The 16,455-nt window shown below is 36.8% G+C and overlaps 1 protein-coding gene across 1 annotated transcript in view; it reads left to right on the forward strand.

Annotated features, from left to right (window-relative positions):
• The window catches only part of MYCBP2 (MYC binding protein 2), a gene marked incomplete at its 5' end in the record, with an annotated part of 292,519 nt that overhangs the window by 72,171 nt on the left and 203,893 nt on the right, over window positions 1-16,455 (forward strand). Inside the window, 4 exon segments of the mRNA XM_027769695.1 lie at window positions 61-219; window positions 5,784-5,988; window positions 11,927-12,072; window positions 12,881-12,982. Of these exon segments, the coding sequence (XP_027625496.1) occupies window positions 61-219; window positions 5,784-5,988; window positions 11,927-12,072; window positions 12,881-12,982 (612 nt within the window).

Here is a 16,455-nt window from a genome sequence, read left to right on the forward strand (position 1 = left end):
TCTTTTACTAAGCTCAGAAGGGCTTCTGTTGTTTTTACCAAATGTATATCTTTCCTGTAGGTTTGGTAACCGATTTGAAGGGCCATTTTGTAACCCAGGTAGCTATGGGCAAAGCTCACACTTGTGTTTTAATGAAGAATGGAGAAGTTTGGACATTTGGTGTAAATAATAAAGGGCAGTGTGGACGAGATACTGGGGCTATGAACCAAGGAGGAAAAGGTAGGTGTTTAATTTCTGGAAATTAAAATTAATATTTTATCTTTTTATTAGTTTTTCAGAACAACATAGTGGAAAATGTTGCTCTTTTCAAAATGAGTATCTCTTTGATTTCATACTTAGAATTAGGAAAACCACTGAATTTCTTATTTATTTGATGATAATTATTGGTAAGAGTATATCATTGGAAAACTTGAATATACTATAGTTCTTTCATTTCTGAGCAAATAAGCTGACTTATGTGTTTTTCTAAACTGTACATAAAATATAATAGTACCTCTTTAATTTAACATTTTTGGTAACTAAATTATTTCAGAAATGTAAATTTTCCAAACTCTTTGTTATCAACTTCTTTTATACCATACATTAATAGTTTTAACCATTTTTGTTCGTAGTCTTTCTGGCAAATACTATTTTTGTATTTAACAGCATGTGCTGTTTCATTTAATCTGTTTTGATTAAATTTGACAACTAAAAATGATGTTTATGAATATCTGCCCCTTTAACAGGAAAATAGTAAATTGTAGAAGTATTGTCATAGTATCCTTTGCCCCTACTCTGAGGCTATTACTGAAGGGAAGAAAGGGGTTTAGTCTTTGATTGCCCTCTTATTGTGATCTTCTTCTTATTATTATTTTAAATTACTTAATTTGCATTTTATCATGTCTTATAGTATACATTTCTTTTTCCAACACAAATACCATGCATGTCAGTCAAGGTAAGGATATTAATGTATACATTGTCATCAGCAAATAGTTTCTTATTTTTTGTCAATTAAGCATATTTTTACCTGTTTTTTTCTCCCCCACTCCCTTCCATACTAAACTTTTTTTCCCACATTTTATTGATTCACAAAAGATCTTAAAGTATTGACAAAGCCAGAATCTAGTGACAAGTGCCCTGTAATGTTCTTCTGAAACAATTTTTTTTCCTTTCTCGACTCCCCATTTTACTAAAGAGAGGGATAAACTAACTTATTTGCAAAAAATAAAATTAGGTTCTAATGCTCAATTTGGTCTGTTATTTGCACAAAGCCCCATAAGAATTCAATTTCTGATGCAAAGCAAAAGATACTATTGTATTACTGAACTTATGTTAATAACCATTCTGCCACAAAATAAGAACGCTCACAAATATTTTTTCCAATTGCAAAGGGGTCAGGAAGGGAGGAAAGTTTATGTTTCAATTTTTTAAATTCTTTTTTTAATGAATTGTTGAACCCAACAACTCAAAACAAAACAAAACTCCTTAAATCTGGAAGACAAAACATAGAAGAAAATCTGTAATGTTTTAGAAAAAGTCATAAAATTCTTATTTCACCAGTTCATTCTTGTGTAATCTCTCTTTTGTGGAATTTACAGTGTTACTGTGGTCTGACCTTTCTGTTAACATTCAACATTATTATTGGTATTTCAGAACTTGTCCCTACCATTAAGTTGGCCTTTTTCATAGTCATTTTTTGTCCTCTTCTTTGTCTTTGGTTTTCCTGGTATAGTACTGCCTTCAGAACTTCTAAAAGAGTTCATCTGGTGTTGGTAAATTCTTTCAGGTTTTGTTTGTCTGAGAATTTATTATCTTTTCTTCCCACATGAAGGATCATCATGCCAGATATAGTATTTTTGGTTGAAACTGTTTTTCACTTAACACTTTCAATATATTTTTCCATTCCCTACTTGCCTTGTTTCTGATGAGATGTCCAATGTTAGCCAGATAGGATGACCTTTGTAGATAACTTGATGTTTTTCTCTTGCCAATTTTAGTATCTTTTCTCTTTTAGTCAATCTTGCTATGGTGTGCCTTGGAGAAGATCTTCTTCAGTTAATTCTGTGTGGGGTCCTTTGTACTTCTTGGATCTGGATATTTGAATGGCTCTCTAGGTTTGGAAAGTTTTCTTCTAGGATTTCATGGAATAGATTATTAATGCCCTGATTAGGTTCTTCACCTTCTGGGATACCGATTATCCAGATGTTTGGGTGTCTGATGGTATCTAGTATTACTTGTATGTTATTCTCATTTTGGGGAGTTATTTTCTCAGTCTTTTTGATGAATTTTTCTAGTTCAGAGGTTCTATCTTCTATATCTGAGATTCGATCTTCTGCGTGATCAAATCTACTTTTAATACTTTCAAGGGAGGTTTTGATTTCCTGTATTACAGCCTTCATCTATAACAGTTCTGTTGGATTTTTTTTATGGTGTATATTTCCTCTTTCAGATCATGGAATAAATTCCTCACTTCCTGGAACTCATTGTTCATTTTCTAGAGTTTGTTGTCTCTCTTCTCTTGCATCTCTGTTAGCTTTGTTATTATGAATATCCTAAATTTTTTATCTGACATTTCCACGAGTTCCACTGTACTGTCTGTGGATGATGAATGGCTGTTCTTAACCTTTGGGGAAGAGATATTTTCTTGATTTCCCATATTTCTTGTGCCTCTGCAGTCGTGGTTTATGATCATCTGATAGATTATACGTTACTTTCTACCTACTAGGAGTTAATTCTGAATGTTAGAGGCATGCAGAAGGAGATATCCTGTAATTTTTCAGCAGTTCCATTTGCCTGATCTTCATCAAGCAACCTGTACTTTTGTCAGTGGAACTGGATATTACAAAGGCCTCACAGTTTCAAGGAAATAGGGACACCTGGGCTGAGCTACAGGGTTTAAAGTATTAAGATGTTTCGCTACTATGCACCTAGATCTGCCTAAACACTCAATGTGTGGAGGTGAGAAACAAGGTGAGAAAGTGAGGTAAAAGAAAGGAAAAAGGACAAAAAAAAAAAGAAAAGAAAAAAGAATGAAAAGGGGAAAACTTATTTAAGAAAAAAAAGGCCAGAAATTAGACAAGAAACAGATTTAAAATATATAGGGACCAGCAGTTAGCATAATGGCATGTTGCTGGACTCCCATGTAGTCAACTGTGGTTTGAGCCCTGGGCCCAATGGCTTAAACTCACACCAGGCGCGTGTGCATGTGTGCCCAAGATCTTGAGAATGGAAAAAGGATTGCAGCATAGCCATCCCTCCTGTTGGGGGGCGGGGGGGTGTGATTTCTCGCTTTCTGTTTCTCTGTCTCTCTCTGTCTTTCTGGTGAGTGCATGCACCCTATAGCAAAAAACCTCTCAAAAAATTACGTATGTGTATATATGTGTGTGTGTGTGTGTGTGTGTGTGTGTATTATATATGTATACGAGAAAAATTTTGAGAGAAAGGGAGGAGAGACAGAGACAGAAAGAAGACAGAGACCATCCTATGTAGCTTTATGCTTGGCATTGGGTTGGAAGGAGGGGTTTGAGGCAGAGGCTTTTTCAGGTTAAAGGGACAGGGCTAGGCCTACCTCAAATGCACAGGGATTCTGAAATTAGCTAGAGAAAGAAGAGGTCAGAGACAAGATACAGTACCTACAGATTTTTTAAAAGAACATATATGTATATTAGAAAAATTTGGAGAGAATGGAGGTGGAAAGAAAGTGACAGAAATATGACAGAGACCACCTTTTGGCTTTTCACTGAGTGTTGGGCTGGAAGGAGGGGTTTGGGGCAGAGGCTTTTTTGGTTGAAAGGGGCAGGGCTAGGTCCATCTCAGATGCACAGGGATTATGGCTTTTCACTGGGTGTTGGACTGGAAGGAGCTGATCTTATTATTTTCATTTTTAAATTTTTAGTCTTTCTACTTCATTCTTGCTCTAAACTTTTACTTCTAGCTGCTGTGAGTATCTCAATACCTTTGATTTTCAATGTCTGTTTTTCTTTTTTTAATTTTATATAGCCTGGAGTATAAGATAATGTATGCCTATTGTAAGAATTGAGCATTGGGTTGTTCTTAAAGTACCAATAGTTTTGATTAATAAGCTCTGCATAAGTTAACGAAAGCAAATTTATCTCGTTGGGGGCTTTCTTGGTGACAGATTCATTTGGATCTTATAAACCCACCATTTTTTTCCTTTGTCTTATTCACATCTATATATGCCTGTGTATGTATGAATATATATGTATTTAAAATAGATCAGTTTTTGACCTGCAGCAGTGGTACAGAAGGTATATTGCCACTGTATGATGCTGAAGTGAGCTGGAGGGAGGGCTTGGGGTTCGTATCCTAGGTGGACCTGGACATGCTTGGCGTGTCATTTGCATGTCTGTGATCCTGGTTGGCTGGAAGGCTGGGAAAGGAGTGTGTCCAGGCAAGAGCCTGTTCCCCTCCCACAACCTCTTCTGATGAAATTACTAATTAAACTTTAAAAAAATAAGTTTTTAAAAGAGCAAACCTGTTCGAGTGTCGAGTTTAAAAAAAGGGAGAACAAAGAAAAAGGATTATTTCAAAATGGAAAACACCTTTCTTTTTGTTAAATTAGTGAACTATAGTTTTAGATAATATTTGTTAGAACAAAGAGGAGAAAAATCAGTTTTGTCTCTATATATTATATAAAAGTATATTCAGATTATGTCTTATAGGAGGTCTGAACTAAGTTGTTTCTTCATTATTCTGAAACTCTAGTAAAAATTGGGTATAGATTTGTACTCATAGTCTTGGAGGGTTTTATAATGCTCTGTTAGAAAACAAATGAGTAAAGGAAGACACATAAGAATTAATATAGATTGTAGAGTCATAAAGAACATAAAAGGATTTTTTAAAGTTTTTTTTAAACAAGAAAACTATAGAAAAATACTGAGATTCATAGGAAGTGACTTCTAAACTGAATTTTGAAGGCTAAAAGGAATATCTCTGATAGATAAGGTAGAGAGAGTCATCTTGTAAATGAAGAAGGGAGAGGCAGGAGGGGCAATGAGCAAGGCCCTGAGTGTGTGAAAAGACAAAAGATGTTTGGAAAGTAGAAGAAATTTTGGCTCAGATGGAATGTAGTTTGCGTGGAAGAAACGAGATTGGAGAAAATTGGGAGCCAAATTGTGACCATCTCTTGCTGTGAAGTTTTGTTCATCTAAGGATTTTGGAACGCAGCCTGATTTGTGAAGATTTGTAAATTGTGAAGTTGTAGGATCATGTGCGTGTTTTAGGAACCTGACGGCTAGCAGTCTAAAAAGATTTAAAGGCATGACTAACAGGCTCATCTAGGAGATGTGATTGACAATAGCCTTCCCTGCCTTCCTCTTGTAGAAAGGAAATAGGTGAGCATTTACTGATGGTCCCTAAATGAAAACTTATTACTCTTTTTTTTTCCGCTGGGAAGGTGGGGGGGAGGTTTTTGCAATAGGGCTCGTGTGCTTGCCAGAAAGACAGAGACAGAGACAGAAAGCGAGAAATTACCCCTCCAGGGGGACGGCCATGCCATAGTCCCTTCTCCTTCATTCTCCTCTCGGAATTTTGGGCATGCATGCACATACACCTGGCATGAGTTTAAGCCACTGGGTCCAGGATTCGAAATGCAGTCAACTACATAGGAGCCCAGCAACATAGCCATTATGCCAACTGCTGGTCCTGTTACTCTTATATTACAGCAGCATTCCTTTGTATGAGCACTTGATCTTATGCTTTTCATTTTAAATTGGGAAATATAATTACTTTTTAGACAGGGGAATAATCTACATAAAAAAGTTATAAATTTATCTGTCCAATAGGGTTTGGAGTTGAAAACATGGCAACAGCAATGGATGAAGACCTGGAAGAAGAACTAGATGAAAAAGATGAGAAGTCCATGATGTGCCCTCCAGGCATGCACAAATGGAAGCTGGAGCAGTGCATGGTGTGCACAGTGTGTGGAGACTGTACAGGCTATGGAGCCAGCTGTGTCAGCAGTGGGCGTCCAGACAGAGTCCCAGGAGGGTAAGGACTTGATTGCTATTGAAGAAAACGTACTGAACACATCTCTTTGCAAAATTATCCCATAGCGTATCTATTACTTATTTTTTAAAGGCATATTGGTATATACCTGTAGTTCTTACAATTATTTTCTGTTACAGTAAGTTCTCATTTAGCATCATCTTTAAGGTTGTTTTTCTTTCATTTGAACCTTTTTTTATTTTAGAGAGATTTTTGCTATAGGACACGTGCACTTGCTGGAGAAAGAGAGAGAGAGAGAGACAGAGAGACAGAAAGCAAGAAATCACTACCCCCCCCCCACGCCAGGGTGATGGCCATGCCTCAGTCATCTCTTCATTCTCTCAGAATCTTGGGTTATGCATGTACAGGCCCAGGATCTTGCATTATGCATGTACAGGCCCAGCATGACTTTTAAGCCTCCGGGTTCAGGATTCGAACTGTGGTCAACCTACATGGTAGTATAGCTATGCAATCATTACACCATCTGCTGGTTCCTCGAATCATTATTTTAAAACAGGTCATAAATTTCTATAGGGGTTGGGGTATGTCTTTATTTGCCTTCTTTTCCTAAGCCTACTTAATGCCAGTTATCTTTTTATGTTGAACATGATTTTTTTTTGAGTTAATATCATATATAATACGAGATTAGGAATATATCGTTTTCTTGTAAATTAAATTTACTGTTTATGACTTTAGAAATTTTAGGTACTCTAAAGTTGCATGGCTATTATTACATGTGTAAACTAAATAAAACACATTTTTTTTTTCAGGGTTCTATATTTTTGTCAGTTTAAAGTTAATATGTGAGTTTGGCAAAGTAAGAATGCAGGTTTTGCCCTAGAACATGAGGGAGAATTTTGAATCTAATTTTTATATTGCCAGTTATAACCAATAGAACATAAGGGGGGACCAGCCGTTAGTATAATGGCTATATCACTGGACTTCCATGTAATCGACTGTAGTTCGAATCCTGGACCCAGTGGCTTAAAACAGGTTGGGCGCGTGTGTGTGCGTCCTCAAGATCCCGAGTGGAGAATGGAACAGAAGGGATTGCAGCATGGCCATCCTTCCTGGGGGGGGTGATTTCTTGCTTTTTGTCTCTGTCTCTCTCTGTCTTTCTGGTGAATGCATGTGCCCTATAGCAAAAACTTCTCAAAAAAAAGAAAAAGAAAGAAAAAAGAAAAGAAAAAGAACATGAGGGATGTCCTTTGTAAGGTAAATTTTCTATTGGCTGATTTGAGAATCAAGGTGTGGAAATTTTATGAAGAAAAACCCAGAGTGAGGACCACCACTGCTGCATCTCTGACCTTTCTGTTAGTCAGCTTTTTGGTAGTCAGGTACTTCTTCCCAAATATCTAGTTTTTGTTTAGTTTTGTTTTGTTTTGTTTTTGAGAGATTTTTTTGCTATAAGGTGTGTGTCCTTGCCAGAGACAGACAGAAAGCGAGACCCCCCCCCCCCGCAGCAGAAAGTGAGAAATCACCCCCCAGGGGGGAATGGCCATGCTGCAATCTCTTCTCATCCATTATCCTCTTGGCATCTTGGGTGCACGTGCGTACACACACACACACACACCTGGTGTGAGTTTCAAGTTGCCAGGTCCAGGATTTGAACCATGGGCAACTACGCAGGAGTCTAGCGACATAACCATTACACCATCAGCGGGTCCCAATATCATCTGATTCTATTAAGAGTTTGTAGGTTTAATCTCAGCTTATTATAGTTAAATGGATCATATTAATAGGACTTTAAGGCTTTAGAAATGTGATTTTTTTTTAGAAATAAATTTTCTTTATTAGCATAAGTAAAATATTTTTACTCTATCAAAGGGTAATATTTATTCTTTAGAGCTCTATGTTTGGTTCTCTGTTCTATTTTTGTGCACTCTTATTTTTGAATTTTATTTGGATACAGAAATATTCTAAATAATGTTAAAAAAAAGAAAACTTTAGACCAATATCCCTGATGAGTACAGATGCAAAAATTCTCAATAAAATACTAGCAAGTCATATTCAACAACATATTTAAAACGATTATACACCATGGCCAAGTAGACTTTATTCCAGGGATGCAAAGGTGGTTTAACATGCGCAAATCAATAAATGCAATATATCACATTAACAAAAGGAATGATAAAAACCATATCATATCAGACAAAGCATTTGATAGAATACGAGGGTCCAGCAGATGGAATAGCAGTTATGTGCTAGAATCCCAAATAGCCAGTCGTGGTTTGAGTTCCAGACCTGGTGACTTGAAAATCATGCATGTGTATATGTGTGCCCAAGATCCCAGAAGGAGAATAGAGGAGGAGGGATTGTGATGTGGCCATCCACTCTGGGGATGATTTCTCTTTTTCTCTCTCTCTGGTGAGCACTCATCTCCTAAGGCAAAAACCTGTTTAAAAAGAAAAAAAGTTTAAATTTACCTTTCTAAATCTCTTTTAAACTATTTTTATTAAAATTCATTTTCTCTTGTCTCCGAACTTAAGCAATTGGTCTATATCATAAATGGATCTCTGAATTTTCAGGTCCATTCTGAAATCATTTTTTATTTTCTGGTGCTCTTTTTCCATAGAGGCAGTTTTTTTATTTTCACAAAATCCAATTTGCCTGGTTTTTCTTTTGTTGCCTTTTCCATCACCAAGTCTAATGTCATGAAGTGTTTGTCTTGTGTTTTCTTCTGAGTATCTTTATAGTTTTAGTTCTTTGATCCATTTAGATCTTTGGCCCATTTTGGGTTAATTTTTATATATAGCATTCAGTAAGAGTCTGGTTTTACTCATTTACATATAGATATCCAGTGTTCTCAGCACTATGTTTTTTTTTTTTTTTTTTTTTTTTAAAGACTGTCCTTTCCCTATTGAATGGTCTTTACACCCTTGTCAAAAAATCCTTTGACCTGGGCCAACCTATGGACTGGTGGTTAAGGCAGCTAAACCCCACAGCTTGACCACAGAGTTTGAGTCCTGGACATGGTGGATTGAAAAAACATCAGGCACGTACATATGTGCCTAAAATCCCAGCAGATCAAGGGATGGAAGAAGAGAGATTGTGGCAATTCCCATGAGAGGTGCTTTCTTTATCTCCCTCTCTTGCTGTTTCTTTCTGGTGGGCATACACACCACCATCTAGAAAAAAAAATTATTTGACCATATAACCATTCACTTGTTGATACTCATTCCTGTGTTTTTTAACTGACTTCTCTCCATGTACCCAGCCCCTACCTTGTGCAGATTGTTCATTATTAGTGGTTAGAAATGCAAGTCTTGAGGACAAGCAGGGGGCGTGGTGGTTAAGGACACTGGACACTCCCACATGGCTGACTGCAGTTTGAGTCCCAGACCTGGTGGCTTGCTTTCTCACTTTCTCTCTCTCTCTCTCTCTCTCTCTCTCTCTATGTATTTCTCTGGTCAAAATAAAAATAAATTAATGAATAAATAAAGTTAAATGAATAATTCTTAAAAAAAAAAAGAGAGAGAAAGAAAGAAATGCAACTTTGGGCTCACCCTGTTGCCTTATGGTTAAGGGAGCCAGTCGCACCTGACTGACCATTAGTTCAAGTTCCAGTCCCAGTGACTTAAAAAACTGCCTGTACATATGTGTTCAAACTCCTGACAGAATGGAGAAATGAAGGGGAAGGGATTGCAGCATGTTCACACCCCATTAGAGGGTGCTTCCTCCACTCCTTTTCTTTTTCTCTATCTCTCTCTGGTGAGTGCATATGCCCTCTGGAAATTTTTTTGAAAAAGAAAGAAATGCAACAGATTTCTGTGTGTTGGCATTGTATCCTGCTGCATTGCTGAACTTATTATTTTTTTTTTTGGAGAGATTTTCGCTAGAGGGCCCGTGCGCTCGCCAGACAGACAGAGAGAGACAGAGAGACAGAAAGTGAGAAATCACCCCCCAGGGGGTATGGTCACACCGCAATCCCTTCTCCATTCTCCTCTCGGGATCTTGGGCACCCGGCGTGAGTTTTTTAAGCCACCGGGTCCAGGACGCGAACCGCAGTCGACTACGTGGGAGTCCAGCAACACAGCCATTACGCTAACTGCTTATACCCCTTATTAATTATTTCTATGGGTTTATGTGTGTGTGATTTTTAGAGTTTTCTACATATGAGTTATATCATCTGTGAATGAAGGTAATTTTACTTCCTTCTTTTAAATTTCAATTACATTTTTTCCTGGCCCAAATGCTTTGTCTAGAATTTCCAGTACAGTGTTAGATAGGAGTGGTCAGAATGGACTTTCTTGTGTTACTCCTTCCTGATCTTAAAGCAAAAATTTCAGCCTCTCACCTTTGTGATATTCTTTGTGAGTTTTTCAAATATGGATTTATGTTGAAGTAGTTTTCTTTTATTCTTGGTTTGTTGAGTGTTTTTGTAACGAAAGGGTTGAATTTTGTAAAATGATTTCTCTGTGTCAATTGTGTTTTTTTCTTTCATTCTGTTAATGTGGTATATTAACATTGATTTTCATATGTTGCAGTGTATACTGCGTTTAATATGCTGCTGAGTTTGATTTATTAGTATTTTATAGAGAATTTTTATATTAGCGTATCTAAAGGATATTGGTCTGTAGTTTTTCTGCTTTTTATTTTTTATCTTCTTATAATGCCTGTTTGGTATCAAGGTAATTCTGTATTCATCAGGTGACTTTATATGTACTTTTTTCGGGACCAGCAGTTGGCGTAATGACTGTGTTGCTGGACTCCCACGTAGTCGACTGCGGTTCGAGTCCCAGACCCCGTGGCTTAAACTCACACTGGGTGCGTGTGCATACGTGCTCAAGATCCCAAGAGGAGAAAGGAGGAGAAGGGATTGTGGTGTGGCCATCCTCCCGGGGGGAAGGGGGGTGATTTCTCATTGTCTATCTCTGTTTCTTTCTGTCTGGTGAGCGCATGTGCCCTGTAGCAAAAACCTCTTAAAAAAAAAAAAGATGTATTTTTTTTCTAATTTTTGGGATAAGTTTGAGAAAAAAATCATATTGTAAACACTATTTTTAATATAGCATTTAGGAAATATAATTATGTCATAGTTTCATCTGGTAGTGTGGTTCTCCAAGTTATCCATAATACTTGTTTTTAAAAATGAGAAATTTCACAGGGTGCCTAGCACCTGCTATGTCTTTAGCCTGCTGCCAGCAGATTCTTCCTCTCCTACCTCCAAAAAACTGAATAACCCAGGGCCCAGTGAGGCTGTCAGAAGTATTTTTTTTTTTTTTAAAGGGAGGTTTTTGTGATAGGGTGCATAGACTTACTGGAGAGTCAGAGACAGAGAGACAGAAAGTGAGAAATCACCACCCCCCCTCCCTCCCCCCACCAGGGGGATGGCCACACTACAAACAATCCCTTCTCTTCTGTTCTCTTCTTGGGATCTTGGGCATGCATGCACACGTGTCCAGTGTGATTTTAAGCCACCGGGTCTGGGACTTGAACCACAGTCAACCACATGAGAGTCCAGTGATGAAACCATATCACCATCTGCTGGCCCCAAGGCTGTCAGAAGTTTTTAAGGACTGATTTAGCAAATAACACTAAAGCTATGACTCATATGTCTATAAAATATGTGACTAAGAAGTTAGTTCACCAACTTCTCTAACCAACCTCTGGGAGTGTGTTTTCTTTTTTTAGTTACAAACAAGTGTTGCAAGTGATGAAATTTATGTTACATGCTTTTTTTAGTAGTGACTTCTATGACAGCAGAGCAGTTTGAATCCATTTTTGGTAGTAACATACCAGTTATGCTTAGTGGGAGCTTAATAAATTGTTTCTAATTAATCATTTATCCATACCTTTTTTTTAAAAAAAAGAAATCAGTATCCTAATTTAAAGAAGTGATTTCATTGCTGACTAATTTTACTTCATTTCACATGTTGAAAAGAAGTTCTAGGTAAGAGTTTTAAAGAATAAGTAAGGATTTCAGTGTCTTTTTTTTTTTAAGGATCTGTGGTTGTGGTTCTGGAGAATCTGGCTGTGCTGTATGTGGCTGTTGCAAAGCCTGTGCAAGAGAGTTGGATGGTCAAGAGGCAAGACAAAGAGGAATTCTTGATGCGGTGAAAGAAATGATACCTTTAGATCTTCTTTTGGGTAATTTGATTGCTTATATTAAACATATTGTCTTCATCTGAATTCTGAGAGTTTGAATAATTTCTGTTAGATATTATATTTGTTAAATACAGTTAAATACAAATAAATATTATAATTGTTAAATTAAGATATTAATATATGCAATACACTGCTCCTATGATAACTGACAGTACGATTTTTATTAAGGGATAAGTTTTTTTTCCCCAAGAATTCTTTTTTTTTCTTTTTTTAAACTTTTAAAAAATGTATTTATTTATTTAATTCCATTTGTTATTATTATTTCTTAATTTGACCAGAGAGAGAAAGGGAGAGAGAAAAAGTAAGCCACCAGGTTTGGTACTCGAACCGCAGTCTGCAAGGTAGGAATCCTGCACCTTTTACCACCATGGCACCTGCTGGCTCTCCCAAGAATTTTTGCAGTAAAAATAATTGGTGTTTTAGACAACATGTTTGCTTTTACTTTCTTGAATGTTGTATAGTTCTGTCATAACTATTATATAAATATGTTTGTTTGTTTGTTTTTTGAGAGTTTTTTTTTTTTTTTTCTTGCTATAGGGCACATGCGCTCACCAGACAGAGACAGACAGAGATAGAAAGCGAGAAATCACCCCCCAGGGGGATGGCCACACTACAATCCCTTCTCCTCCATTCTCTTCTCGGGATCTCGAGCACACACGCACAGTGTGCCTGGCATGAGTTTAAGCCACCAGGTCCAGGATTCGAACTGCGGTCAACTACATGGGAGTCCAGCGACATAGCCATTGCGCTAACTCTGGTCCCTGTTTGTTTGTTTTTGACAATCACCCAGCTGTCCCAGTGCCTGGGGTTAACATTGAAGAACATCTACAGTTACGACAAGAAGAAAAACGACAGCGTGTAATTAGAAGGCACAGATTAGAGGAAGGGAGAGGTAAGATGTGGATACCAAAAATTAAAAAAAGTATTTATAAACATCTGTGTTCTTACTTTATACTGAGACCACTTAAAAGTTTAAAGATCGGCTGATTTTATAAGAAATCATTGTGGTTCACCTCCCGGACCCGGTGGCTTAAAACTCACGCCGGGCGCGTGTGCGTGCGTGCCCTAGATCCCAAGAGGAGAATGGAGGAGAAGGGATTGCGGCGTGACCATCCCCTCTGGGGGGTGATTTCTCGCTTTCTGTCTCTATGTCTCTCTCTGTCTGTCTGGCAAGCGCACGCGCCCTATAGCGAAAATCTCTCCAAAAAAAAAAAAAAGGTAAGAAATCATTAAAATTAAAATTAGTGACATTCTGGTAACTGATGAAAATATTTGAGGTGTTTATAATTGTGCTCATAATGCACATTTAATTAACTCACTTAGGTGTTTTATGGTATAAGTCACCATATTAAGAATTGTGCTATAAGTCTAGAATCAATAACTATTAGAAGGACAATTTATTATTTTTTTTTAGAGGTTTTTGCTACTGGGTGTGTGCACTCGTCCAAAAGACAAAGACAGAGAGACAGAAAGTGAGGAATTACCGTACCCCCCCCAGGGGGGATGGCTACACCGCAATTCCTTGTCCTCCATTCTCCTCTCGGGGTCTTGGGCACACACACACACACACACACACACACACACACACACACACACCTGGCGTGAGTTTAAGCCACTGGGTCCAGGACTCTAACTGCAGTTGACTACATGCGAGTCCAGCAACATATCCATTATATCAACTGCTGGTCCCAGCTTTTTTTTGTTTTTTAAGAGAGATTTTTGCTATAGGGCACATGGGCTCACCAGAGAGACAGAAAGCAAGAAATCACCCCTCCGCCCCCCCCCCCGGGTGATGGCCACACCACAGTCCTGTCTCCTTTGTCTCCTCTTGGAATTTTTGGCATACATGCACAAGCGCCCGGCGTGAATTTTAAGCTGCCAGGTCTGGGACGGTTGACTATGTGGGAATCCAGCAATGTAACTGTTATGTCATCTGCTGGTCCCGAGCAAGGACAGCTTTTTAAAACATAAATTTTAAGAAATTGCCCCTCACTTGGACTTTAAATTCATTCATTTAACAGTGGAACAATTATAGTTTATTTTTTTCACTTTTGTTTTCTTAGTTACTTATGATCATTATCATTTGAGCGTAATCCAACCATACTTCCCTCCAAACCAGTGCATAATTGTGGTTTTATGTGTTGTTTTAGAAAAGCTTATTCTCATTATGTTCAAGAAGAGTAAGTTGAAAAATCCAGAGGTGGTGTTTACAAACATACGTTTTCTTTATCTTTTCCTCGGTTTATGGCTATTTCTCAGTCTAAAAAAAGTTTAGCAGTGGCTTTAATTGATACTTAGATTGTTTCTGACAAATAGAGCTAAATATATGTATTACAAAAGCTATTGTTACCCAGTAGCATCTTTTTTGTAGGATTAAGAAAAATTGTTACAGATTTTAGTCCTCTGTGATGTAAAAATCTTAACTAGAAATATTTATTGATACTGCATATTTTGAAACGTATTAGAAATGACATATTTGATATGTGAGATAAACTCATTACCCATGTAACCATCATTACACAATTTTCAAGCTATTCTTCTTTTTAGTGTAAAATAAAGTAATAAAATATATAGTACCTATCATAAATTATATTTTTATTAAATTGAAAATAGGATTGGTACACAAAGATTCTTTATGCTTTGTGATAAGCAATGCTGATTGATACAGGTAATGTTTACTATTGTGTTTGGCTTTGTTTTCATAAAATAATTTCCTTTGAAGGAATTTTAATAGGATTAATGTTTAGACCGTCATTATATAATTTAGTGGGGAAACTGTATTAAATGTTTCTTTGTAAATAGAGTAGAATTTAAGTTCCTTCTGACATAAGTGATAATTCCTTTTATGTTAGTGATACAGTTTGCTTAAGGTTAGTTATTAGTGTGTCTCTTTACTACCATTTTTATTTTTTTTTTAAATATTAGGTTGAGTCATATGAATTGACCTACAGAATGCTTACTATGTTTCAAAGTGTAGCAAATCCTTAAAATATTTGATTACTTGCCTAATGCTGTGTATCTTCTTACTCTTTTTCCCTTCTGAAGAAAAAAGCCATTCTTTTCTAGATGTTGCATATTTTGTTGGCAATAAAAGATCATTAAATTATGCATTGGTAATTTGACAGAATTTAGTAATTGCATTCTTTGGCCATTTTAAAAAATGTGTCATAGGCCTTAAAACATTAGTCATAAACTCCAATCACTTAAAGGTTAAAAAAATCCTCCACTAGTTAAATATTTGAAGAAATTATGTTTTTCTGTCTGCTTTTGCAAACACAGAGTTAGGTTCTGGGCAGTTAGTATATTGAGTCATTGGTAAAGTCATGACACATTTTTGCATAGGAAAACATAATGTCATGACTTTACTACCACCCAATATATTTTTTGACAGATAGGTTTCATTTGTGGTTTTAAATGTATAAGACTTCAATAGAAACACTTCTGATTTCTGGTACACCATAATTTTGTCTCATCCTTATTTTTTTTGGTTGAACTACTTTTCTCACTTATTACTTTCTTTTGTGTTTGTTGAACAGAATATAAAGTAAGTCACTTTTCTTGATGAGTAGGTATCTTTATGGATCATCCAGTAATGGCCATCCTTACTTTGTATGCTTCTGAAATTTAACCAGCATTTAAGCATGTCCTCCCTTTGCAATCACCAGTTACTATAGAATCATGCAGAAGGTCATAGTTTCCATCTAGCTGTATTTCAGGTAGGATAACACTATAAAGTGATGCCTGCTTATACATTTTATTTCTTTGATACAAATACTGTAAACAGTTCTAACCATCCATTTAAAAAAATCAAATTTCAGAATCACATTTAATTACTTTGAAAATCCTATGTTATATTCATTAGAAAATAGTATCCTGATATGACACTTTTATGTCTTGTATTTCTTCTTAGTACTCCATTAAGGCAATTTTATAAGAAAACAAATTTTTATAAGAAATAAAATGATGGGGACCAGCAGTTAGTGTAATGGCTATGTCGCTGGACTCCCACGTAGTCGACCGCGGTTCACGTCCCGGACCCAGTGGCTTAAAACTCACGCCGGGCATGTATGCGTGCGTGCCCAAGATCCCAAGAGGAGAATGGAGGACAAGGGATTGTGGCGTGACCATCCCCCCTGGGGGATGATTTCTCGCTTTCTGTCTCTATGTCTCTCTCTCTGTCTGTCTGGCGAGTGCACGTGCCCTATGGCAAAAACCTCTCCAAAAAAAAAAAAAATTAGATGAACATGGATTGATACCCACACTAGCATAGAAGGATTAATACCAAAATATTAACAGTATTTTTTTCTCAAGATATCAATTTATAGGTAAGTTTTTTTTCTTTTCAATTTGTTTTCTGAATATTCT

Source organism: Tupaia chinensis, unplaced genomic scaffold, assembly GCF_000334495.1.
Source record: "Tupaia chinensis unplaced genomic scaffold, TupChi_1.0 Scaffold000013_1, whole genome shotgun sequence".
In the NCBI taxonomy this organism is placed as follows: domain Eukaryota; kingdom Metazoa; phylum Chordata; class Mammalia; order Scandentia; family Tupaiidae; genus Tupaia; species Tupaia belangeri.